Raw genomic sequence first — 26152 nt, forward strand, 5'->3', positions numbered from 1 at the left:
ACTTGAATAAAATGCACCTACTTTTTAAGACATGAACCACTCTGGCCGTCCATGCTCCAGAAAGAGAAATCTACTCTAGATGTAACACAGTAGACAGAGCCAGAAGCTACACGACTGGGTAGTGGTATTGTCGGGTTGCTGCTGCTCAACTACCATTTAGTAGATACTAAATCTGCACAGGCACTCTGCAGACCATATACCATATAAGTGACTACAGTACAGTTAAATTCAGTACCTTCCATGTGACATCCTGTCTAACTGGAGCCATTCACTTTCCCTTCTCTTCTCCATCTTACGCAGATCACCATGACAAGTTCTGTGGAAAATGACTTGTCTGTTCAGAATCTGCTGCCTAGACATCTTTGGATAGTAGCTTTTACAGCACCCTCCCCACCCTATACACAAAATTCCCTTCCTGTTGCCTTTTTAAAAGTACCATACTGCTCCTTCACCTGAAATGCAGAAAAAAAGGGAATTTTAGCTCACTCACCGTCCTTCTTGCCGTGTATGAATCACGGACCAGGAATCAATCAGAATCAATAGAAAAAATCCAGCAACAGGCTCAGGATAAAATCCATGGAGTAAATGTTCAGAGACAAGAACATCTAAGAACATCAGGAGTCAGACCATAGGCAGGAGCTGGGGTGTACTGGCTTCCACAGCAATTCTGTACTAAATGTCAGAGACGCTGGAGACTATTCTGTCCAGCTACACACAGCTAAAATATATATTGTTTATATATATACAATATATTCATCAATAGATTAGTGAGCAATATGGCCGCCTTCCTTTAAAATCAGACAACTTTAGGGTCACCTACAATGTTGGTCATATTGGTCGTTACCCTGCTGTGACATGGCTTTTTGTATTAAATATTTTGCATCCATGAAGTATGCAGTCTATCTCTTCATAATCTACCTCCTACTGAGATTTGCAAACGCCTCTATGCATGCTGCTTACTCTCTTTTTTCCCCTTTTCTTTCGTAAAGTGACCTTTACAATCCTAAACAAAGATTAGACCAAAAAATTCCCTCTGGGACAATTCAGTAAAACCCAAAGTGACCGATTATTCAGAAGAAATGAACACCAGTTTGACTGATCAATATAAAGCTTATTGAAAGTCTCTGTGTAACAAAAAGAGACGTCAATAAAGTTAGTGGAGAAGATTATTCTAAATTCTGAACTTGGATGTAATGCTTTCCCGGGCACTCTGCCGCAGCAACTCTATAAAGAAGTCATCAATGCTAAGAACTATATTGGAAAAAACTGATCATTGCACCACTAGGATAGATTTCTTCATATTGAGGTTCAGGAGGTTATAGTTTAACTTTGCATGGGCCCCTAGAAATGCCTGTGTCTGCAGGTAGCTGAGGATACAGAGGTAGAATGAGAACCTTCCAGTGTTTTTCAGTTAGCCTTCCTTTAGTGGAAGCGAGCGGGTCGGCAGCAAAAACAGTGACAGATCCTCCCTTAAAAGTCACTGAGCCAGTGTAGGGTTAATCAGCATATGTAGAGGGAGTGGTGCCCTCTGCAGAAGGATTCTAGCCACCCACGGGGTAGGAGGCTGAGAGGAGATCTGTGTACAGCCAAGGTCACATTGTACACAGAGCCAGTGTCGGGCTGGGGGGCTTAGGTCCCACCAATAAAATTCATTCTGGGGGCCCACTGTACAGCAACATGCAAATCATATCCTCTCACACAGCAGTAGGAAGATGCTACAATATTATATATATATATATATATATGTATATAGAGTGGGTTTCGCTGGTAGATAGGGTAAGCGGACGCAGTACAGAGGTATAATACAAGTTCTTAACTCAAACTTTAGTGTTTATTCACACTTGTGGCAATTGCATAAAACAACACATCACTTTGCAGTCTTTGGCGTTAATTCACACACAATGGAAAGTTCATATTGCACAAGTCACCTTTTTGCCAGTTCTGCTTCCAGTAGTCTGCACCAGGCTTTAGGGGGTCTGTTCCTCCTGCACACGGATCTCATCCCTCCAGTTCGGCACAAAACCTCAGATCCCAAAACAGAGACTCAGCTGCTGAGCCCAGCTGCCTATTTAAGGACAGCCAGGTGCTGCCAAAACCCAGAACAGCACTTAAACTCTGGTCCGGTATTTTACCTCACCTGGCTGGAAACCAGCCCAGCCACACATGTTGGGAGGAAAATACCTGTCTTCCCAGATAAACCCCTCGCTGTTTTAGAAGATATATATATAATTGATTATTGGGGCCCCTGCAGTGGGGCAGGTCCCTGGGGAGAGAGGAGACAGGCTGGCTTGCCGCTGTACATAGGACTTACCTCAGCCATCTAATGCATCTACAGTATAATAATAAACAAGGTGCTTTGTTTAGGCTGGTTGAGATGCTGTACACTACCTTTCTACATAAAGTGCTGTCAGTATAATGTGCCATGTGCCACTTGTGCAGGTGGTGGGGGATTAGGGGCCCACCTTGCTCAGGGTCCCACAGGGGGATTAACTTGTTCCCTGTGGTTCAGTCCGAGCCTGCACAGAGCTATTGCCTGGGTGGTACTGCTGCTGAGAAGGACAGCTGGAGCTTGCTGTCTGATTACTTTCTAAGGCTATGTTCACATCTCCGTTTGACTGGATATGACAGGCTGTTCCAAGCAAGAACAGCCTGCGGGAGTTCACCTGATCTGGCAGTGTCGTATGCTAACATTCACTGCCAGACCCCATAGACTATAATAGGGGCCGGCAGGGATCCAGCAGCTTTCCGGTAAAATGCTGGAATTCGGGCCAGACAAAAACTGTGGCATGCAATGTTTTTTGTCCGGCCAAAACCCAGTACTCTTGCCAGAAAACGGACGGATCCCCACAGGACCCCATTAAAGTCTATGGCAGTAAACAGTTCTATCCGCACTGCCGAATCAGGTAAACTCAGGCAGGGAAGGGATGCACAGTAGCAAAGCTAAATAATAGAACATCGCATGTATTAAGAAAATAGTCCAGGACATGCTGTTGTGACTGCTGACGCGCCTAATAGCTTGTTCTGGGTTGGTTCTTTAAGAGTATGTGTACACGGTAGATTTTTCTGTAAGGAAAATCTGCCACAGAATCTGACCTTTATATTTGCAGATGTACATGCCACTGATTGGTACATGGATGAAGCCCAATCAGTGCAGCTAATCCACGACTAGCCGACTCCAGTTTCCAAATTAATGTTTCATTAAGAAGTGACCTGTGCCCATATGAATGATAAGGCAGATTCTATTTGAAGTAAGTGGAATACAGATTTCATGTGAAACATGGCACAAAATCAGTATAAAATTTCAATTAGGTGGGTAAGGAGAGGGGGCCCCATTGAATTGAACGGGCCAGTGATACTAGTCATGACATCACTGGGCCTGCGGGTAACAGCATGCCAGCATCTCTGCCTTCTTGCACAGCTGATCGGGTGTTGGACCCTTGGCAATCAGATGCTGATGATCTATCCAGAGGATAAATTATCAGTAAGAAAAAAAAATCTGCAGAACCTCTTTAATGAAAAGCTGATCCAGAGTGCTTTGGACCTAAGACTGGGCCGAAGGTTAACCTTCCAACAAGACAATGACCCTAAGTACACAGCAAAGACAATACAGGAATGGCTTAGGGACAACTCTGTGAATGTCCTTGAGTGGCTGAGGCAGAGCCCTGTCTTGAACCCAATCGAAGATCTCTGGAGAGACCTGAAGACCTGCTGTCTATCGATGGTCCTCATCCAACCTAACAGAGCTTAAGAGGATCTGCAGAGAAGAATGGCAGAAAATCCCCACATCCAGGTGTGCAAACCTTGTGGCATCATACCCAAGAAGACTGGAGGCTGTAATCGCTGCCAAAAGTTCTTCAACTAAATCCCAAGTAAACAGTCTGAATACTTATGCTAATGCAAGATTTAGGTTTTTCCTTTTCAATAAATTAGCAAAGATTTCTAATATTCACTAATATTCAAAAACTTTTTTATTTTTTATTTTTATAATGGGAGCACTAGGACTATAACTGATGGGGCACTGTGGATGTCCATTTTATTGAAGAGCTGTCTTTTACTATTTTAGGGGTTCTGTAGCTACTAATAATGTATTAACATAGTGGCCTTTACTATTGGGGGGAGGGGGTGCTGCAGCTGTCACTGGTTTGGGACCACAAGAGTTGTGGTGGCAGAATTACTTTGTTTAAAACCATGGCTCAAGGACATGAACTGCAGATACCGTCATATATATATTTTTAGGGTGGAATGTCCTTTAAAACAAGGGCAGCAATACATCATCTAATGAGAACTTTCTGTACTTTACACTTTTCAATTTAATTAAATGTCAAACCTATTTGAGTTCAGACAACGCCTAAACCCGTCCATTGTGACATTACATGTAATATGGAGCAGCTTTGGAAAGGATAATGTGAATCGTGGTCGATCGGGGACTTTGTTTGGTTAAAGAAGGTCAGCCGCCCTAATACTGTCAGGGTTATAAAAGGCATTAGACAGAATACCAAAGACTGAGTTTTGAAAGCTCCAAGGAGACATTCTCAAAGGGTTTCTCCATTTTTGACATCCTCTTTCCATATACCTTACTAGGGGCCACAAAATGGTATCACAGTACATTCTTCAATCCAGCAATTTATAATCCAGATTTCCAATAGTCTGACACTTGTTTCTTTAAACTTTTCTATGAACGTCTAGTAATCCAGATTATTAGGCGCCGATGAGGTCCCACTGGGGCAAGTCTGTATTTATAGTTTTTTGTTACCACGCATGCACAATGCTCACTATCAGTCAAACTGTATCTGTAATTTTAAACCCCTTCAGGCCCAGGTCCGGAGAATGAGAGACAACAAACCTCAATGATTTCATCATCACTAAGGGATCCTCGTTCAGTCTACTGTATGAAAGTGTTAGAGTACGGCCACGTGTCAGGTTTCTTGGTACAGTTTTGGATGCCAAAATCAGGAGTGGATCATAAAAGGAGAAAAAGTATAAAGGACAAATACAACTTATTGTCTTCCAAAACTACATCAGGAAACCTCACTGTGTGGTCATACATTTAGGGTCAAGTTAAGAATTACAGGGGCTGTCCATGTTTAGAAAGATATAAGAATGTCTCCAGTTTTATAAAATAAGTGCCACATCTGTCCAAAGATTTTGTGTGATATTACAACTGTGACTTGGGAGGCAAGCGGAGCTGAACTACATTACAACCTATAGACAAGGATGGTGCTGTTTCTATAAGAAAGCAGCCATGTTTTCTGGACAATCCCTTTAATCCTTACTGTTAACTTAAAGATGTAATAACTGATGTTATCTTCTTGATCAGAAAGCCATCAGCATTAGTTAATACAAATGTAGGCCATTGGCTAGATTCTGCCCTGCCATGACTCTTATGATACTAGAAGATACATCTCCACCATGAGCCTGACTGCCTGTAGACTGCCCTACCAGTATACAATAGTAATACAGTTATATCATCTTCACCTCAGGTACAATTCAACTTCTCATAATAAAAAAATATATATATTTTAACAAGTGACTGACCAGTCATCATGATTGAACAGACTGGCACCAGATAAACACAGCCTTTTTATAGATAGGTCTACAAAACTCTCTTCTTTTGTATACCAAGCAATGTAGATGTCATGAGCAGTTACCTGAGCAAGTCACGCAGGATATTCCTTCCGCGCTGAGATTGTATTTGAGGTCTAAGAGCAGCTGGATATTAGTATCAGGCCTAAAGAGCACAGGGGCTCGGCTGGCTGGATGAAGATGGCACGCAAAAGATATAGAGAGGATGAGGACCACTACAAAAATACCTGCAAGTTAAGAGAGATCAGAATTTTTGTACCACTGCAGTTTTATTATTTAAAATAACAGAGAAAACTGATACACATGGGCAGATTTACTAATCCTGTCAGATTTAGACAATGCAATTTCAGATTAGACAGTGTACAAATGCACCAGTGGCTGATGCTGGATGTTAAATCTGATGCATCTTTGGACTATCTAGTCTAATTTTATTACCACCTTACTCTGTACCAGAATGTTGCGCCACAAATTTGGCACATGTGGGTGCATCTTAAGCCATGCCCCTCCTCCACTAAGTCCCACCCCCTTTCCGCTAAGCTATGCCACCTTTTCAGATAAGGCTGTGGTGCAGACTAAATCTGGTGCATTAGCACTAATGAATACGCTCCATTGTATTTGCCTAGTGTAAGGCCTGAGGGAGCATTACACAGTGATTCAAAAAACCTTAAAGAGACAATCTTTGAGTCCTACTTTGACCCCTCAGGTCCCACACTAGATATAAGTTTATATTTTATAAGTGTATCAGTATAGACAAGAGTTTTCCTTTAAGGAACAGAACTTCTTACCAACAGTAATGTGCCTGCCTTTATCAGACGTCCACAGGACACAATGCTGCAGGATGGCATGGAACCATTGTATCACTTGGTCTCTTTTGTCTGCATCTGTCTTCTGTTTTAGATTATCCGGACGCACAGAGACCAGAGGAACATCACCGAATTCATAAGCCACTAAGGCAAAAAAAAAAACACCTCATCATGGAGGAGCGCTCCAGTTTGGAAAACTCAATTTTAGGGCTCACGCACACTACCGTTATTTTAGTGTGCATCTGATCTGCATTTCTGCATGCACCTGCAAAAAAATAATAAGAACATGTCCTATTCTTATCCATTTTACGGACAAGGATAGGATGGTTCTATTACGGGCCGGATGTTCTGTTCCGCAAAATGTGGAACGTACACGGCTGGTATCCATGTTTTGCGTATCTCTAAAGTCACGTGCATGAGCCCTCAGATTGTGATTCTCTGAGTCAGAATAACCATCTTTTTCCTTCGAGACCATATAACATGCACAGCTGCTATGGGGCCTATGGAGAGAGGGGTCCCATTCTAGGTTGGTCTCACCCCCACTTCAATGTGTGGTGAGAAGCTATACTTACAGTTTACACAGACTCAAGCCATTAACACAGGATTGTAATATTAGAACCTACGTACATTTTTAAGTGGCTAAGTGTGGTGGTGTCTAGCAGCTCCTGAAAAGGGTCTTATTTATATCTTTACGTTCTATGTATACACCACAGATTGTAACCTTGTGTATGGTAAAGTACTGAAGGGAAGTATATATCACCCAGAATGCTCAAATGGGTGAGATGAAAAGAATCCAGGAAAGCTGGAAAGCTGTTTCAGCAAAGTGTAGTGTGCAAAGGCACTTGTCTTTAAAGTGTTTTATGGGCCTGGATTTTTACGGAATGGTGGGTAGAGGGATCTGCCATTCTCTCCAACACCAGTACAACATGTCCCCCTAGCCTGTGATGAACTGCTGGGCTCATTACTGTGAGGATAAAGACAGGGCTGCATTACCTGTGATGGCTGTGCAATGCCTGACCCCACTTGTGCAGGATTCTGAGTACTTAGGTGAGGTAACCTGATGTATAATTAGCGCTCTGATGGGCAAAGTGATTTTTTTTATTTGGATGTAACACACATTTGGATGTGTTAAAGCGACGAATGAACTTGAATGCCATTGTCATGTGTTGGATAGAAAATAAAAGTTGTTTGCACTTTCAACTCCTGAAATTTTTGAATTTGTCATTGCCGACCTCACCCCAAGCACAGAGACCCGAGACAAGATGTCAACAAAGCATTTCAGGTCAAGCTAAGATTCATTGAGACAGTGAAAGAGCATTTCAATACCAATTACGAGGCAGGGAAAGTGATAGAAACCCATAGACTATTGTTGTATACACCTAAATTATGAGATATTTTGCCCATACACAACTGATCGCTGATCATAATGAGACATCTTTATAAACCTACCGGCATCATCTTCAACCATCAAGAGGGGAATGTCATCATCTAGGTATGGAACTGTGCCGGGGACTGGCCGAGAATAGGGGTCCTGGCCTAAAAGTAGATCCTCATGGATGTCCAAGCTATCTTTCTTCAGGCAACTTTCACTGCAACTGAACATGGAGACAAGAACAAGAACCTCTCATGTGAGTTACTAAAGCTTCAGGTATAATCCCTGAGGAAGATGTTCTAGATACAAGCAGTCACATTTACCAGAAGAGTTTACTTAGAGGCGAACATTTGCAGATCTGGTCAAGAGGTAGGCCCGGAGACTGTGTCATTAATACATCTGTAATTTTGGCCGTTTTTTTACTTTCTTTATTATCTTTATGTATATGTTTTCTATTTATTTCTACCGTGTTCTGTTAACTTCAAAAAAACAAATTTCATACTCACAACCCCGACCTAACCAAACTTTACATATCCTCATTGAAAACCTAAACATTTTGAGATGACCTCACTCAAGTTTTACCCCTCCCACAAGCTGAGATATGTGGAGATGTTTGTATTCACACTGGAGAGCTACTGGTCACTGGTGATTGATCATGTTTCTCTCTTAAGAGCCAAGTCTACATAACCTATAAGATGTATCTTAAAGGGGTTCTTTGGGCTTTTCTGAAAATCCTGGAGTTTGCAGGATAATTTCCTCTGTACTTCTATCATGCCCACAATGTCCCCCATCTCTGCTGTGTATGGGCTGGCTGTGGGCTCATTCAAATCCTGACCAGATGTGTTCCCAAGTCTTCCTGTTCAGCCTCATTTACAACACTCACAATCTTTCCTCCACAGGGTCTAGAGACTCTCAGATTTTTAGAAACGCTTTAATGCTGCTGGGCAAGGGGCTCCCTCCACCCTCAGCGTCTTGGTGCGACTGCTGCCTGTGAACCCTCTAAGACTACTATTCTAGGCAGCATGTATCACTATATAGTCCCCTAGGTTCCCTAAAAATTACAATCTGCAATATCCAAGTGATTTATTCTGCAGTCTGCAGTAGAAAAAAACACTGTCCATGATTTTTAAACTGTACATGTGCCAATACATGATGTGCGCTGTGCAAATGGAACCTCTGAGGCAGCCAGAGCCTCTCCCCTTTTCTTTCAGCAGATGACTGTCCATCCCACAGCTCGAGAACGAGAGACAGGAGGAGGAAGTCATGCTTGGAGGAAGAGGAGGTGTCTGAAGTATGGGCAGAACATGTCCTTATCACAAGCACTGAGGCTGCGGCAGAGACCACAGAGGGATCTGCAGAGTGTCACCCACATCAAGTATCATCCCAATGAAACACATATCTTTAGAAGTGACAGATCATCTGCATGTCTCATTTGGCACCTACAGTATAGTTGGGGGAAAGAACGTTCTCTATACTGAATGTTTGACATTCAGTAATGAAATATCAGTGTGATCTACAAGCTTTGTGTAATTTGCAAAGCCTCTTTTCAGAATCAGCAGCAGTTATTCCAGGCTTCCTCTGTGCCAGACTCTGCTCCCAGCCGCCAGTTTTGCTGGAGATGCCTGTATGTTCTCACTCCTCCAACTGCCTTGGCATTAGTTCTTTGCTGACACATATTCTTGCAGCGCCCAGCTGAGGTCTGTGGACATGTATGTCCTGCAATCAGCTACATAACAGAATAAGGTGCATTTCTTGTGGCATGTTGAATTCTATACCTATTTGATAACTGTTGGAATATATCTTTGGGTATGGCAACACACAGCCAGCCTGCTCCGGATTTTCTGCAGTAGAAAATTGATACCGGATCTGACCAAAATCAGTCACCGTTTTTGGAAGGGATCGCAGCTGGTCTCTGCATTGCAAAGGTTGAAAGGCATAGGTAAAACCCGCAGCATGAATTAACATGCTGTGGAGTGAAAACCCACAGCGCAAGTCACTTTGGGCCGCAGGCTTTCTCGGCATGCTTTTCTCAGGTTTCTGAAATGTCAGCCACTTTGCTTGTACTTTCAATGCTGCTGAATTTCCACATGGAATTTTGAGGTCTTTATGATTCAATGACATTATGTTGGGGGTGTTTTTAGAGCATATGGTCTGCATAGGTTGAGGTATAGTACGTAAAAATTTTGCAAAAAGGAGGTTGGCGCCCTGCTGGTGCCACCGTATGGCCCCCCTTATTTTAGAATAACAGAATACATCCGTAATGCATAAGACTAGCAGTTGTCTCAGCCTCCGTACAGTGAGGAGACAATACATCACAATTCCACCAGCTCCCCACCCTCCCGACACGTCATAGATCACATTTGCATTAATTCACTGGGGATGTGCAGTCATGTCACCTCTGACATACAGTATGCATTCAACAATGAGGATTTTTTTCTTTTATGGTGGCAGGAATCAAGGCAAGTAGTAGCTGTCCAATGTGGGAACACAAACCGGAGTTAGTAAACCTCCGGGGGGGTGTACTCACACTGCTGCTATGGCCCCATTCACAAAGTGTGTACAGCCCGTACTCCGTACACCACTGAGAAGTCAGCGATGTACAGAAATGTCAGTTTTAAGAGTACAGGGAATGGTGCGCTTTAGGTAGGGAAAAGTCTAATAAAAATAGAAAATCCATTAATAAAGTATATTAGAAAAAGTTTTATAAGGGCATTAGGGACATCTAATAACATTTTTAGTTAAAGGTTTAGTTACTCTTTAACTGTAGTCACAGCTGGTTTTGTAGGTTTATAAGACATATAAAGGGTTGTAAAGGGAAATAAGGAGGTTTGCATATATTTTTTATTTCAAGCCGCATAAGGCTTTATGTGTTTCAATAACTGTGAATAGCAGCCAATGTTATAGATAGAAACAGCGGAGTGTGAATATATACAGAAACTTGTTCTACACCTCCCACAGACATCAGAAACCAGAATCACATCCTTTCTCCTCATCTTGCAGTGAATGTTTCTTTTTTTTTTAACTGTCCATTGTGTTTCTCAGCAAAGGTCCTTGTTCAAACATTGAATGGAGAGAAATATGAGCACATCCTAAAGTAATTATAGCAATTAACATTAGGGCAATGTATCTATAGAATTCAGAAGAGATAAAATTGTGAGCATTAATCAAACTGTGCCTCCTTCTGGGGGATGCTCTATGAATCCCATTAATGGAAATTGTATCTTAATTTGCTATTAGAAATCATTATTAATATCATTGTGTATTAAAGGCTTTGAAACTATTTTTTTCTTGCTCCAACACACCTAAAATAAAAAAAATGGTATATTGTCTTGATTAAAAATCTTGCGTGTACACCTTCTATGCTTCATGCCCACCGTCATCTCGCTGTCCAGGGCAGCCATGGGCGCTGCATCACTCACCTACAGTAGCTTCTGCCCGCTACAGGCCATCATACTCCTGTATCCCATGCCTCAGGCTGCATCCTGGTTGCTACGTCTCTTTCTGTGTCTGTATTAGTGTCTATTCATTGAACCTCTTCCAGCAGCACTGCAAGGGTTAATTCTCCTTTTTGCTATGTGTTCAGCTGTTTGACTACTGAGCTCAATAGCCCTCCTTTATATGCTGGGTTGTTTGTTCCACCCTTTGCCTGAACAATAGATTCCCTTTGGTTTCACTTGCTTGCTAGGCCCTGCAAAAGAGCTATTATCTGTTTGTCTGTCTGTGTGTCGACTTCTGCCTGTTTCCTGGATCCTGACTCTCCACCACCTCATCTGAACCATGCCTGTTCACTGTGCTGACCTTGACCTGCCTGCCCTGACCTCTGAACTCTTTCACGGATTTGTATGTACTTTGTCTGTTTTGAAGCTAAGTGTATTGCCTGATACCCCAGTGGGTCATCAGTGGGTCACCACATAGGAGCCATACACACAAAACAGTAGTATTTGCAATTATTTGTAAACTTGCTACATTTTTATTATAGATTCATAGGAGAAATAAAAATATGAGTTGCAAAAGTATACATACAGTAGACTTTGCCCAAGGATTTGGCTTAGGATCCAACATAGACTTCATCAAAATGAAATTTTAAATATATCAATACTTTTCAGGTCTTTCATCCTTCATCTACCAAGTCTCAGACTGTGCTCTATATACAGTATGTCTAGAGATGCACCTTCCCTTCCATGTTTGATAATCAGAATGTATTCTACTCACTTTGAATGACATGATGTCTCCAGCGGAGAGATGTAGGCTCCCCATATACCCAGTGCTGCTGGCATAATAAACAGAACAGCCACCCAGCAACAGGAGACAATGAGTGACATGAACAGACCAAAGTCGTGAACAGCAGGAATCTGCAGAGAGACAAGAGATGACGATGAATCAAACTGTCACATAGCGTGCACCTAGTAAACATTCATGAGTCTAAATGCAAATATCCATATTGCTATGCAATGGCAATTTGTCAGCTGTACACACATAAAATAAATAGTAGGAGAACAACCCATTAGAAAATGGGCAATGGGGAGGGTGTTGGGGTTCTCTTTGTAAAGAAGGTGGAGAATGAGAGATCCGCCAGTATACATTCTATGACATCTTAGAGTCCCGCAGCTACACTGAATCATCCCCTCTCCAAGAGCTTCACCAAATGTACTGCTCCAATATTAAAGAAAATATCTGCTATTCTGTTTGAGGGTTTATTACTCTGAATTTCTGAATAGAGGGCACTGTTTTTCCTAACTTATTAAAGGGGTATTTTGGTTAGAACAAGATAGGGAATAAATGTTAAATTGGTGGGGGTCTAGCCGCTGGAACCCCCCCACCAATCACTAGAATGGGGGACCCGGGTTCCTCATTTGAATCAAGCACTGAAGTACCGCCACTACACATCTCTATGGTCCCAGCTGAGATAGCTGAGTACCATATTGGGCAGTCTCAGAGACTTTGGATGGATGTGTAGTGTCCATGTTTGACCAGAAGGCTATTCAAATGGGCTACACGGGCCCCTTGTTCTCATGCGACCCCTACCAATTTAGCAGTTATCCCTTATCCATAACCAGATTACCCCTTGGTTAGTTGCCTTGGAAAGTATTCACACCCCTTGCTGGTTTCTCTGATTTGTTGCATTACAACCTGGAATTAATATGGATTTGAATTTAGGGTTTATGAAATGGAGCTGACAAAATTTTCCAAAATTGGAATGAAAATAAATAAATTGCTGGTTAAAAAAATAAAGAAATAATAACTGAAAAGCTGTGAATGCATATGTATTCAACCTTTGCTATGAAATGATAAAAAAAGGTGTGGTCCAACCAATTAAATAGCAAAGTCACATAATTAGTTGAATAAGGATGCCATGTGTGTCACATGATCAGTCACATGACTTGAGTATAAAGGTCCCTGAATCTGCAACACTACCAAGCAATCAACCTAAAGTCCAAGGAGCTCTGCAAATAGGCCAGATATAAAATAGATTAGGGTTGGCATATGAAAAACATATCCTCAACTTTGAACATCCCATGGAGCACCATTCAATCCATTATAACAAAACAGAAGGAATATGGCACAGCTAAAAACTTGATAAGAGAAGGCTGACCATCAAAACTCACAGACTGGGAAAGAAGAGCATTAATCAGAGATTGAACATAGACACCAACAATAACACTGAAGGAGCTCCAGAGATCCTCAGAAGAGATTAAAGTATCTGTCCATAGGACCACAATAAGCCATATACCCTACAGAGTGGGCTTTTTGGAAGATAGGTCAGAAAAACAAAAGTTGCTTATAGAAAAACATAAGAAAACATGTCAGAAGCTAAATCTAAACTTTTTGGCCATCATGAGAAACACTATGTGTGGTATAAACCTAACACTTCCTATCACCCCAAGAACATAATTCCCACAGTGAAGCATGGTGGTAAAAGCATCATGCAGTAGAGATGTTTTTCATAAACAGGAACTGGAAAACTGGTCAGTTTTGAAGGAAAGATGGATGGCAGTAAACAGAGTAATTCTAGAGAACAATCTGTGTCAGTCTGCTAGAGAAGGGAGACTGAGATAGAAGTGCACCTTTCTGCAGAACAATGATATAAAGCTACACTTGAGTGGTTTATGGGGAAACACTTAAATTTCTTGGAATGTCTTAGTCAAATCCAAGACCTCAATCCACTGGAGAATCTGTGGTATGACATGAAGACTGCTTTACACCAACACAACTATCTTACTTGAGAGCAGTAGCGTAGCTATAGGGGTCGCAGCGGGGCCCCCACGAGAGATGGAGTAAAGTTTTTTTTTTATTAAGTGCGTCGGCCCTCCCTATATTGTGTGGCTGTGCTGCGCTTAATTGTCAGCGCGAGACCCATGACCTCCGCAGCGGGTCTCGCGGGATCACAGCAGCCAGGAATGACGAGCCCGCCGGCCGATGTAGCCCTCAAGTGAGGAGAGCGGAACAAGAGTAGGTAGTTGTTTTTATGTAAAAAATGGCACACACCGGCGTTCAGCTTTATACGGAGGGGGTACTACATGAATGATTATCAGTGGTGCCATGAGGCAGTGTGTCTGAATTCGGAAGGGCCCACGCCGGCCATAATAGGGCAGCCAGGGGCAGCAAATAATGAGGGGTCCGGGGAAAATGAAAATGAAATACTCTGTGAAATGTATAGAGGCAGAGGGCGGGTGCAAAATGAAATAAAGTAAGTCTCACTGTATTTCATTTTGCCCCCACTCCCTCTATATATTTTAAAAATGTTGCCTACAGAGTATTTCATTTTCATTATTTGCTGCCCCTGGCTGCCCTCATATGGCCGGCGCGGGCCCCCCATTTCTGAATTCAGACACACTGCCACACGGCACCACTGATCATCATTCATCTCCCCCCCCCCCATTCCTCATATGAAGCCAGTGTGTGCCATACATTAAAAATATTATAAATAAATAAAAAATACTCTATTGACTTTTTTTATTTTTATGTATGGCTTTATACGGAGGGAAAGGTTGGGGAAGTGGCTTGTGGGGCAGGGGGGGGGGAACCCAATTCAGAGTTTGCTCTGGGGCCCATAGAACTCTAGTTAAGCCCCTGCTTGAGAGAATTGGAGCAGTTTCACCAGAAGAATTGGGGAGATTTATCAAACTGGTGTAAAGTAGAACTGGTTTAATTGCCCACAGCAACCAGAGGGTGAATAAATATGAACATTAGGGGGTCATTTATTAATACTAACAATTTATAGGCCGGTCCTAATTCCCCTGCACTGGCGGCGGATGTGCCAACGTTATTTCGAGGCACAGGCCTCTATATAGCGACATGGTTTAAGCTGTGTCCGCTCCCTTTCTGGCATAGTTTAAGACCATTATCCACGCCATAAACTGTCGTAGAAAATGGTAAATGAGATGGGCCAGCTCCACCACCTCAGAAAAGTGTCGTGAGCGAAGAAAATTTTGCTGCAAGACACCTTTGCAACACATTATGCACCCTAAATGCACCAAAAAGTGATGTATATTTCGTAATAAATGAACCCTTACATTTTTATGTTTCTTGTCTTAATTATTTCTTGTGTCACAGTGAAAATAATTTTGCACCTTCAAAATGATAGACACGTTTAAATTATATGGTACTCACCCCTTGAAAAATCCACTTTCACTTTCACAAAAGGGGGGCAGGGGGGCATGTGGGTGTTTTCTTCAAACGGAAGGCGCTCATGTTGCCTTCCGCAATTTGCGGAACGAAACGGGCACCGGCAATATATTGCCTATACTTGTCTGCAAATCGCGGACAAGAATAGCACATGTTATATTTTTTTGCGGGGCCGTGGAACGGAGCCACAGATGTGGACAGCACAGGGAGTGCTGTCTGCATGTTTTTGCGGCTCCATTGAAATGAATGGGTCCACATCTGAGCCACCAAAACGGAGGCTCGGATGCAGACCCAAACAACGGTTGTGTGCATGAGGCCTAAAGCTGACAATCTGCAGTTAAAGCACTTCTTGTTTGTTTCATTTCAAATACATTGTGGTGGTGTATAGAGCCGAAAATGGTAGAATTGTGTCGATGTCCCAGTATTTATGGACCTAACTGTATATAGCTAGTACTGAACTCAATGGGCACTCTACATATTTAAATTAATTTCCAACCTGAGAGAAGATGTTGGCTGCATAGGCCGATGCTGTAGTGAGGGAGGTGAAGAATGTGGCTTTTCCAGCCGTCTGCACAGTGTGGATCATCCGCTGGCGGGGGTCTCTTATCTGATCTGCCTGTCGGTAGGTGTTTATGAAAACAAACACATCGTCCACCCCTGTGATAGACAGGACAGAGGGTTTATAATAATCTGGCATCATAAGGTCACAGCAGCAATCAGTACTAGAAAAATCAGGATTCATACTGTCCCTGCAGCATTGTAATAATAAGGTCTCATACTGTCGCTGAATCATACTTCAGTATTATAATTATACAATCATTGCAGCACTCATACTGTCAATGATGCATCATCATAATCATAAAGACTCATACTGTCACTTAAAGAGGTTGTCTGGGTTCAGAGCTGAACCCGGACATAACCCCTTTTTCACCCCTCAGCCCCTCTCAGTGGAGCATCTGAGCATTTCAGCATAGCGCAGGGCAAGGGCTTTCTCTTCATATCCGGTCATGTGCCGGGCTTTTTCACAGTATGCTAGGCGGAGGTTTCCGCCTAGCAGTGAGCCTGGTGATATCACCGGCACTAATGGATGGTCTTTAGTGCTGCCTTAGCCTGTAAAACAGCCTAGGGCAGCGCTAAAGACCACCCATTAGTGCCGATGACCTCACCTGGAACACTGATAGGTGGAAGCCTCCGCTTAGCAGTGTAAAAATGCAGTAAAGAAACAGCCTTTGCCCTGCACGATGCAGCGCAGGGCAAGGGAGAGTTCATGCTCTGATGCTCCACTCAGAGGGGATAGAGGGGTAAAGAACAGGTTATGTCCAGGTTCAGCTCTGAACCTGGACAATCCCTTTAAATGAACGCCATCCAAAAAAAGTCCATAATACCTGCAAATGACATATAGTTCCCAAATAATATAAAGAATAAAGACCAAAATGTATATCACAAAACAATCTTTAATATAATAAATGAGATGCAAAATGGCCATCACAATCAATATAAAAACCATGAAAACCATGTAGTTGGTAATATTGTTGCCCAATTATGATAAAGAACCATTAGACAAGTGCATAAGGTTCAATATCCAAAAATCAGCAACAGTCCAAACATCCCAGGTAATGTAAAAATAGATTCCCGTACATATAATGGTATATATAAGAACCCAGTAAAGGTACATAAGTATACCATAAACAATAAAGTGCATAAGTGTATCCACGAACTGACCAAAAACGAGTGCATTAAAGAAATGAAAAAAAGCAACAATATACAGACCTATAAGGTAGAAAGGACAATACAGCAGCAAACAACCACCTGTTACCCCAACATGCGTCCTGGGGTCAGCTTCTTCAAGTATAATTTTTATACTGTCACTTAGCTATATACAGGGAGTGCAGAATTATTAGGCAAATGAGTATTTTGACCACATCATCCTCTTTATGCATGTTGTCTTACTCCAAGCTGTATAGGCTCGAAAGCCTACTACCAATTAAGCATATTAGGTGATGTGCATCTCTGTAATGAGAAGGGGTGTAGTCTAATGACATCAACACCCTATATCAGGTGTGCATAATTATTAGGCAACTTCCTTTCCTTTAGCAAAATGGGTCAAAAGAAGGACTTGACAGGCTCAGAAAAGTCAAAAATAGTGAGATATCTTGCAGAGGGATGCAGCACTCTTAAAATTGCAAAGCTTCTGAAGCGTGATCATCGAACAATCAAGCATTTCATTCAAAATAGTCAACAGGGTCGCAAGAAGCGTGTGGAAAAACCAAGGCGCAAAATAACTGCCCATGAACTGAGAAAAGTCAAGCGTGCTGCTGCCAAGATGCCACTTGCCACCAGTTTGGCCATATTTCAGAGCTGCAACATCACTGGAGTGCCCAAAAGCACAAGGTGTGCAATACTCAGAGACATGGCCAAGGTAAGAAAGGCTGAAAGACGACCACCACTGAACAAGACACACAAGCTGAAACGTCAAGACTGGGCCAAGAAATATCTCAAGACTGATTTTTCTAAGGTTTTATGGACTGATGAAATGAGAGTGAGTCTTGATGGGCCAGATGGATGGGCCCATGGCTGGATTGGTAAAGGGCAGAGAGCTCCAGTCCGACTCAGACGCCAGCAAGGTGGAGGTGGAGTACTGGTTTGGGCTGGTATCATCAAAGATGAGCTTGTGGGGCCTTTTCGGGTTGAGGATGGAGTCAAGCTCAACTCCCAGTCCTACTGCCAGTTTCTGGAAGATACCTTCTTCAAGCAGTGGTACAGGAAGAAGTCTGCATCCTTCAAGAAAAACATGATTTTCATGCAGGACAATGCTCCATCACACGCGTCCAAGTACTCCACAGCGTGGCTGGCAAGAAAGGGTATAAAAGAAGAAAATATAATGACATGGCCTCCTTGTTCACCTGATCTGAACCCCATTGAGAACCTGTGGTCCATCATCAAATGTGAGATTTACAAGGAGGGAAAACAGTACACCTCTCTGAACAGTGTCTGGGAGGCTGTGGTTGCTGCTGCACGCAATGTTGATGGTGAACAGATCAAAACACTGACAGAATCCATGGATGGCAGGCTTTTGAGTGTCCTTGCAAAGAAAGGTGGCTATATTGGTCACTAATTTGTTTTTGTTTTGTTTTTGAATGTCAGAAATGTATATTTGTGAATGTTGAGATGTTATATTGGTTTCACTGGTAAAAATAAATAATTGAAATGGGTATATATTTGTTTTTTGTTAAGTTGCCTAATAATTATGCACAGTAATAGTCACCTGCACACACAAATATCCCCCTAAAATAGCTAAAACTAAAAACAAACTAAAAACTACTTCCAAAAATATTCAGCTTTGATATTAATGAGTTTTTTGGGTTCATTGAGAACATGGTGGTTGTTCAATAATAAAATGAATCCTCAAAAATACAACTTGCCTAATAATTCTGCACTCCCTGTAGCTAGTATGGCTTAAATGTACGGGAGAGAATGTAAATCAAGGGAAGGGACGATTCTACATATTTCCATAAGCATTATATTATCCTGCTCTTATCAAAAATATAATCTAAGCCTTTTTAAATCCACCCACTTATTCCTTCTGTGACCACATCCTGAGGTAGACTATTCCACAGATTTACAGCTCTTACCGTAAAGAAGCCTTGATGCCAATGGAGACTGAGCTTTTTCTTCTCCAGATGGAGGCAGTGCCCCCTTGTCTTTTGAGAAGATTTTACATGAAACAGCTTTTCGCCATATTATTTTGTATGGGCCATTTATATAATTTCATCATGTTCCCACTTAGATGCCTCTTCCCTCTTCCTGCATTACTATTGTGGCACTGATTTATTGAATTTCACATAATTTGGATGTAATCTTAATGTATGACATGGTACGTACCTGGTTTACCAGCAGGTAGCGTATGGCTGCCACTGCACCAGGAATGGAACTTACCATTCCATTCCTCCCCCCTTTGGTAGAAGCAGGTTAGTCCAAATTCCTGCCAAGGGTGAAAGCTGACAGTGTTAGTCAGCGGAGAGGAGAGTGAGATGGAGAGAGGATGTTGGTGGCCCCTCTCCAGGCAGAAGGTGTGTGGAAGCAGCTCTTAGAGCACCAACTCATTTGCATATACAGAGAGGGAAAATGGGACAAGTGCAACCCCATCATCATCAAGCCACTGTTATGCCGGTGTTAGCTAAGTGCAGAAATCATCACCAAGTCAGCCTGCCACCATACATCCTCTGCTGGTGCAAGAAGGAATTTGCATTAAAGCCTGCTGAAACCTTTTGTATTCTCAAGTTCAAATTGCACTTAGTGAAAGGACTTTGTCACGTTTCAGGTCTGGCCTCATTCATCTTCATCTATTTTACTGCATCGAACCCCAGGGAGAGGCAGCCTGGGGTAGGGTACCGTGAGCTACAAAACTACATCATGGCCAATATCACTCTCATCATCTACACCGGCTTCCCATGGGGGGGTCTCAGAATGATCCCCAGAAATAAACTGCATATTCCAGACGGGGCTGCACCATAGCATTGTAAAGTGGTAATATTACATCTATGCTCTGTAAGTCCATGCTTTTAATACATGACTATATTCTGATATCCTTAGAAGCAGTCTACGATCTATAAGTACACCCAAATCCTTCTCTTCAGGTGACTCACCCAGTGTTACACTTCATAGCTATTGTTCCTGCTCCACTGCAGCATTATAATGGATAATATGTAAAGGACTATAATTGCTGCATTATATCAGGATCCATACTGTTACTACTGCATTATAATAATATATACTTGGTGTAAAACAAGGCTTTTCATTGGTTCTTCCCCTTTAACTTTATGAAGTTATTTAGTGATGTCTATACCTGGCCGCATTTCTGCAGTAAGAGGTAAATGTACGTATTCATCTTTAGGAGGGGCCAGGAGAGTAGAAAACACTTTGTTTTCGAACAGAGAGCTCAGCTCTATTGAGAACATCATCATCAGGGTAAGATGCCTTGCTACCCTCACCTCTCTTTGTAGCATATGGGCATCGGCTGAGTGCCATGTTGGGCGCTGGTCGACCTGGAACTCGCCCATCTGTCCCATGACTTGCGGTGACTGTTACTTTACTTTATCTTTGCATATCTTTGTGTATATAAATATCTTTTCTCATAGTTTAGTAAACTTTTTATGCACCCAAGTCATGTTAAGTCTATTTTTTTCCCGAACTTCCGATCTCACGATAATAAACTTTGTCATTGCACTACAGAGTTATACATCTGCATGGTGCCATACAATACCCTGTGAATGTTATGAGGCTCAGCTGTTAGAGGGAAATTGTATATTCTATCAAAGTGTAGAGTATGTGAATCCACCCCCAACAAAAATCAAAAAAATCAATGCTCGTCTAAAAGCAACTGTGACAAACGTGAAATGTAATATGAACACTACATTGAAGCAGCCAGACACTGAGGATTTCACTGTGGTATCGGAAATGCAAAACTCCTTATTTTCATTAGATTTTATGCCGGATAATCAAAGTTTACTACAAAACTGCAAAAACAGAAATGCTGACAGATCCATTTTGTTTATGGGAATTCAAAGAAAAGGTTGGATGGATTAGGACTTTCCATCAAGTATTATTCTGGCAGAAGGCACTCTGGAAATATCTGATACAGAAGAGATGGCTCATATGATGAGGTGTTCTCATAAGCACAAGTCCCTGAAGATGTAGAGGAGAAGAGAGGGAGGTGGGAGGAAAGGCATGAGACTGCAGTTTCTCTGCCTTAGTCTGTGTATTGGTAGGTCTAACATATTTTAATCCTGTGCTTCTTCCCAATTAGATATTTGGGTCCCCTCTCGATAGCAGATTCCATAGTCCAGGCTCCAGCAGTCTACAGTGAGCAAAATACCAATACTAAAATTAAAACCACTAGAAACAACCCTAAATAAATACCCCTCATCTGGGCCAGTGTCAGCACCCGGCAAACCTGGGTCGGGACAGAGAAGGCTCAGTGGTGATTGGGAATCTAGAATTGTGGACTGGGGCTTAACAATGTCACTGGAAAGCCCACCTACAATATTAGACTGACCCCATTCTCATGTACACATACGCTGTGCAGCCATTGACATTTGGCTGGTTAGTACATGAGACTATAAAAGATTGTGACAAATAATGCAAAAAATATATATAATGTCAATGCTACAAATCAAAAGGATGCTAGAAGAACATGTTCACATCTCCACTATCTGTCCTTTTGCCAGAGAGGTGTCAGCCATGTTGTGCGTCATCGTAATCTGTGGGAAATGTATTTTTCTAAGCTGAGCATTCAGCCTAGAGAACGTTACAGATCATAGATGCTCATAATGTCACAGAGCAATTACCCCTCTGATCTCCCTGCCGTTATCTGCTGGAAGATATATCACTTTCGCGGCATTGTCTTCCTGCTTTTAACTGTCTGCTTGGATGGCTGCTGACACCACGGTGCTGGCCTGCCTGCCGCACAAACACTGTCGCTACTTCATGAGCTCTGGACAGCTATATAGTCCAGAAGACCAAAGATCCATTCATAATTTTACATTTATTTCTGTGGTAACAGTATGAGGGAAATAAAAATATAACGTTGCAAAGGAATAGCAAGCATATAATGCAAACTATACACTGGCCCACATTTACTAATGGACAGATGCTCCAGTTTTATGAATGGTTTACCCTGTGTGAAAAGTCTGCTGCATCTTTAGAGACTTGAGTCTAAAATTTTGGCACAGTTTATGGAGCACACATTTTACACATTGTCCCTTTTCTCTAAACAACACCTTGTCTGGAACAAAATATGGGCACAAATTATATCACATAAGTGGAGCAAGTCTATTAGTAAATGTGCTTTTTTGCCAACATAATAAGTGCCATACAGTGAAAATGTGTATGTGAGAGCCGGGTCTACCCTAACATTAGCATGACACATGTAGATAATGTTTAAGCTAGATGACTATGGACCCCTCAACTCCAGTGGACCCTGACATCTTGCAAGTTTTGCCTGTGGCTTGTGTCTGGATACATACAGTACACATATACTTTACCAGAGCAATAGCGTCTCCAAAGAATTGTTGAGTACTAATTAGAGGAGGCAACAGTGACTTATTTACATAATTTTCCAGCAAGCCATCAGATTTTAACATCCTGCGCGTGGTGGGAATGGGGGGCAGAGGATTAATTTTTTTGCTCATCTACATTCCAGCCTTTCAAACACATGGGGAACATGGAACGTATGAACATACAAGTCTAAAAACAAATTTGCAGTAATATAAAATACTCACCAATCCCAACAATAACGAAAGCTGCCACCCCATTCAGGATCCCAAGATACTGTATTCCAAAGGCCACATGATACAGGAACAGGGCCACAAGGCAACTCAGGCCAATACTGGCAATCCCAAAGAAGGTGAGAAACACTGCACAAAGGGGGAAAAGACTGAATTAATTAATTATACTCTAATCATTTATTAGGTGAATCCAATGTTTTTAGTTTGTGGCTTAATATGGAATGCCCATTGACAGCTAAACATCTCATTTGAAGATTAAGGAGACACCTGCATGTCCCCAAACCCCCATAAACATATAAGAATCTAGTAGTAAAGATATAAATCTACAGTATGATAACAGAAATAAGATGACAGAGCTAGAGAAGGAGGACATGATATGGAAGAGAGTAAGAAGGAGAAGCAAAATGAAGAGAAGGAAAAGGAGTAGAAGATGGAGTAGTAGAAGGTAGAGAAGAAGTACAGTACAGACCAAAAGTTTGGACACACCTCATTCAAAGAGTTTTCTTTATTTTCATGACTATGAAAATTTTAGATTCACACTGAAGGCATCAGAACTATGAATTAACACATGTGGAATTATATACATAACAAAAGAGTGTGAAACAACTGAAAATATGTCATATTCTAGATTCTTCAAAGTAGCCACCTTTTGCTTTGATAACTGCTTTGCACACTCTTGGCATTCTCTTGATGAGCTTCAAGAGGTAGTCACCTGAAATGGTCTTCCAACAGTCTTGAAGGAGTTCCCAGAGATGCTTAGCACTTGTTGGCCCTTTTGCCTTCACTCTGCGGTCCAGCTCACCCCAAACCATCTCGATTGGGTTCAGGTCCGGTGACTGTGGAGGCCAGGTCATCTGGCGCAGAACCCCATCACTCTCCTTCATGGTCAAATAGCCCTTACACAGCCTGCAGGTGTGTTTGGGGTCATTGTCCTGTTGAAAAAGAAATGATGGTCCAACTAAACGCAAACCGGATGGAATAGCATGCCGCTGCAAGATGTTGTGGTAGCCATGCTGGTTCAGTATGCCTTCAATTTTGAATAAATCCCCAACAGTGTCACCAGCAAAGCACCCCCACACCATCACACCTCCTCCTCCATGCTTCACGGTGGGAACCAGGCATGTAGAGTCCATCCGTTCACCTTTTTTGCGTCGCACAAAGACACGATGGTTGGAGCCAAAGATCTCAAAATCAGACCAAAGCACAGATTTCCACTGGTCTAATGTCCATTCCTTGTGTTCTTTAGCCCAAACAAGTCTCTTCTGCTTGTTGTCTGTCCTTAGCAGTGGTTTCCTAGCAGATATTCTACCATGAAGGCCTGATTCAAAAAGTCTCCTCTTAACAGTTGTTCTAGAGATGTGTCTGCTGCTAGAACTCTGTGTGGCATTGACCTGGTCTCTAATCTGAGCTGCTGTTAACCTGCGATTTCTGAGGCTGGTGACTCGGATGAACTTATCCTCCGCAGCAGAGGTGACTCTTGGTCTTCCTTTCCTGGGGCGGTCCGCATGTGAGCCAGTTTCTTTGTAGCGCTTGATGGTTTTTGTAACTGTACTTGGGGACACTTTCAACGTTTTCCCAATTTTTCGGACTGACTGACCTTCATTTCTTAAAGCAATGATGGCCACTCAGTTTTCTTTACGTAGCTGCTTTTTTCTTGCCATAATAAAAATTCTAACAGTCTATTCAGTACGACTATCAGCTGTGTATCCACCTGACTTCTCCACAAGGCAACTGATGTTCCCAACCCCATTTATAAGGCAAGAAATCCCACTTATTAAACCTGACAGGGCACACCTGTGAAGTGAAAAGCATTTCAGCTGACTACCTCTTGAAGCTCAACAAGAGAATGCCAAGAGTGTGCAAAGCAGTAATCAAAGCAAAAGGTGGCTACTTTGAAGAACCTAGGATATGACATATTTTCAGTTGTTTCACACTTTTTTGTTATGTATATAATTCCACATGTGTTAATTCATAGTTTTGATGCCTTCAGTGTGAATCTACAATTTTCATAGTCATGAAAATAGAATAAACTCTTTGATTGAGAAGGTGTATCCAAACTTTTGGTCTGTAATGTATAAGGAAGCACAGGAGAAATGGAGAGAAGGATGAGCCAAATAGGAAACAGGGGAGTGAGGAGCAAAAGAGACCTAGAGAGAGAAGAGAATAAAGACGCAATAAAAGGAGGAAGAGAAGCAAAAAGAGAAAATAGAGCAAGATGGAGGCTCTAATTAAAAGCTGGAGAGAGGAGGAGCAAAAGAAGAAATAGAAGAGAAATAGAAGGGAAGGACAACTGGATGGAGAAGGGGAAAGGGAGAAGCAGAAGAAGAGAAAGAGAAGGAGGAGCAAAGAAGAATATAGAGGAAGAAGGAATAAAATAAGAAGAAAGAGTAGAAAGGCCAACATGGGAAACAGAGGGAACAGGAGAAAAAATATAGGGGGAGAATGGGGTGCAAAAGGGGATTTAATTGGTAAGAAGAAGCAAAAGGAGAACAAGAGGGAGAAGAGAAAAAAAGAGGAAATAGAAGAGGAGAAACAAGAGGAGAAACAGGATGAGAAGGAGGAACAAAACTTGAGAGAGAAAGAAGAGAGAAAAAAAAGAACTAGAACGAAAATGATAACTGGAAGAGAAGGAGGAGCAAAAGACTGGATATAAGGAAAGAGAACTGGAGGGAAAGGGGAATAACAGGAAATAGAAAAGGGAGAATAAAAAGCCCAAATGGAGAGAGGGGGGAGAAAAAGAGGAAACAGAGGGGGAAGGAGGGGAAAAAGAAGAAAGAGATGGAGGAACAAAATGGGAAGCAGAGGGAACAGGAAGAGGAAAGAGAAAAATGAAAAGGAAAATGAGCGCAAAAAGGGAACTAGAGAGAGAAGCAGTATGAAGAGAAGCAGAGAAAGAGTATAATTAATCTGCACATGAGGACGATGTGTGGAGGTGACACTGTACCGGAGAAGGATGTGAGGATATACACTAGGACAGCGATACAGCTGCTGCTGATGAAGGCCAGTAACATGTCATTATTGAATGTCGTTCTCACTTCGTAGTCGAACAGGTCGGTCCCCCCGTACAGCACCAGCACTTTACTGGCACATCCAAATGGAAAATAAAGAAATTAAGACCTTAGAATCAGAAAAGGTTTTACACAAATATATTGTACTTACACATACACATGCTACAATATTCATATATACTCATTTCTTGTACTGAGTCCAGTTACAACTAAACTGGGCACCGGGTTGAGTACCAAATATGGGACCCCTTTTAGTGATCTCCAACCCCTACTTAAAGGGGTTGCCTCACTTCAGCAAATGGCATTTATCATGTACAGAAAGTTAATACAAGGCATTCACTATTGTATTGTTATTATCCGTATTGCTTTTCTTTGCTGGCTTGATTCATTTTTATATCACATTATATACTGCTTGTTTCCATGGTTATGACCACCCTGCAATCCAGCAAGGGTGGCCTTGCACATTATAGGAAA

At 42.0% G+C, this 26152-nt stretch overlaps 1 protein-coding gene across 1 annotated transcript in view; it reads right to left on the reverse strand.

The window, feature by feature from the left end:
• Nucleotides 1–26152, reverse strand: part of DISP3 (dispatched RND transporter family member 3) — a 152661-nt gene that overhangs the window by 40685 nt on the left and 85824 nt on the right. Inside the window, exons 4-10 of the mRNA XM_044278328.1 lie at nucleotides 25615–25751; nucleotides 22665–22799; nucleotides 15881–16041; nucleotides 11971–12110; nucleotides 7836–7981; nucleotides 6369–6530; nucleotides 5649–5810 (exon numbers count right to left, since the gene is read on the reverse strand). Coding sequence (XP_044134263.1) covers nucleotides 5649–5810; nucleotides 6369–6530; nucleotides 7836–7981; nucleotides 11971–12110; nucleotides 15881–16041; nucleotides 22665–22799; nucleotides 25615–25751 — 1043 coding nt within the window. The remainder of the gene's footprint in view (nucleotides 1–5648; nucleotides 5811–6368; nucleotides 6531–7835; nucleotides 7982–11970; nucleotides 12111–15880; nucleotides 16042–22664; nucleotides 22800–25614; nucleotides 25752–26152) is intronic.

The sequence above is a fragment of the Bufo gargarizans genome, chromosome 2 (assembly GCF_014858855.1).
Source record: "Bufo gargarizans isolate SCDJY-AF-19 chromosome 2, ASM1485885v1, whole genome shotgun sequence".
In the NCBI taxonomy this organism is placed as follows: Eukaryota; Metazoa; Chordata; class Amphibia; order Anura; family Bufonidae; genus Bufo; species Bufo gargarizans.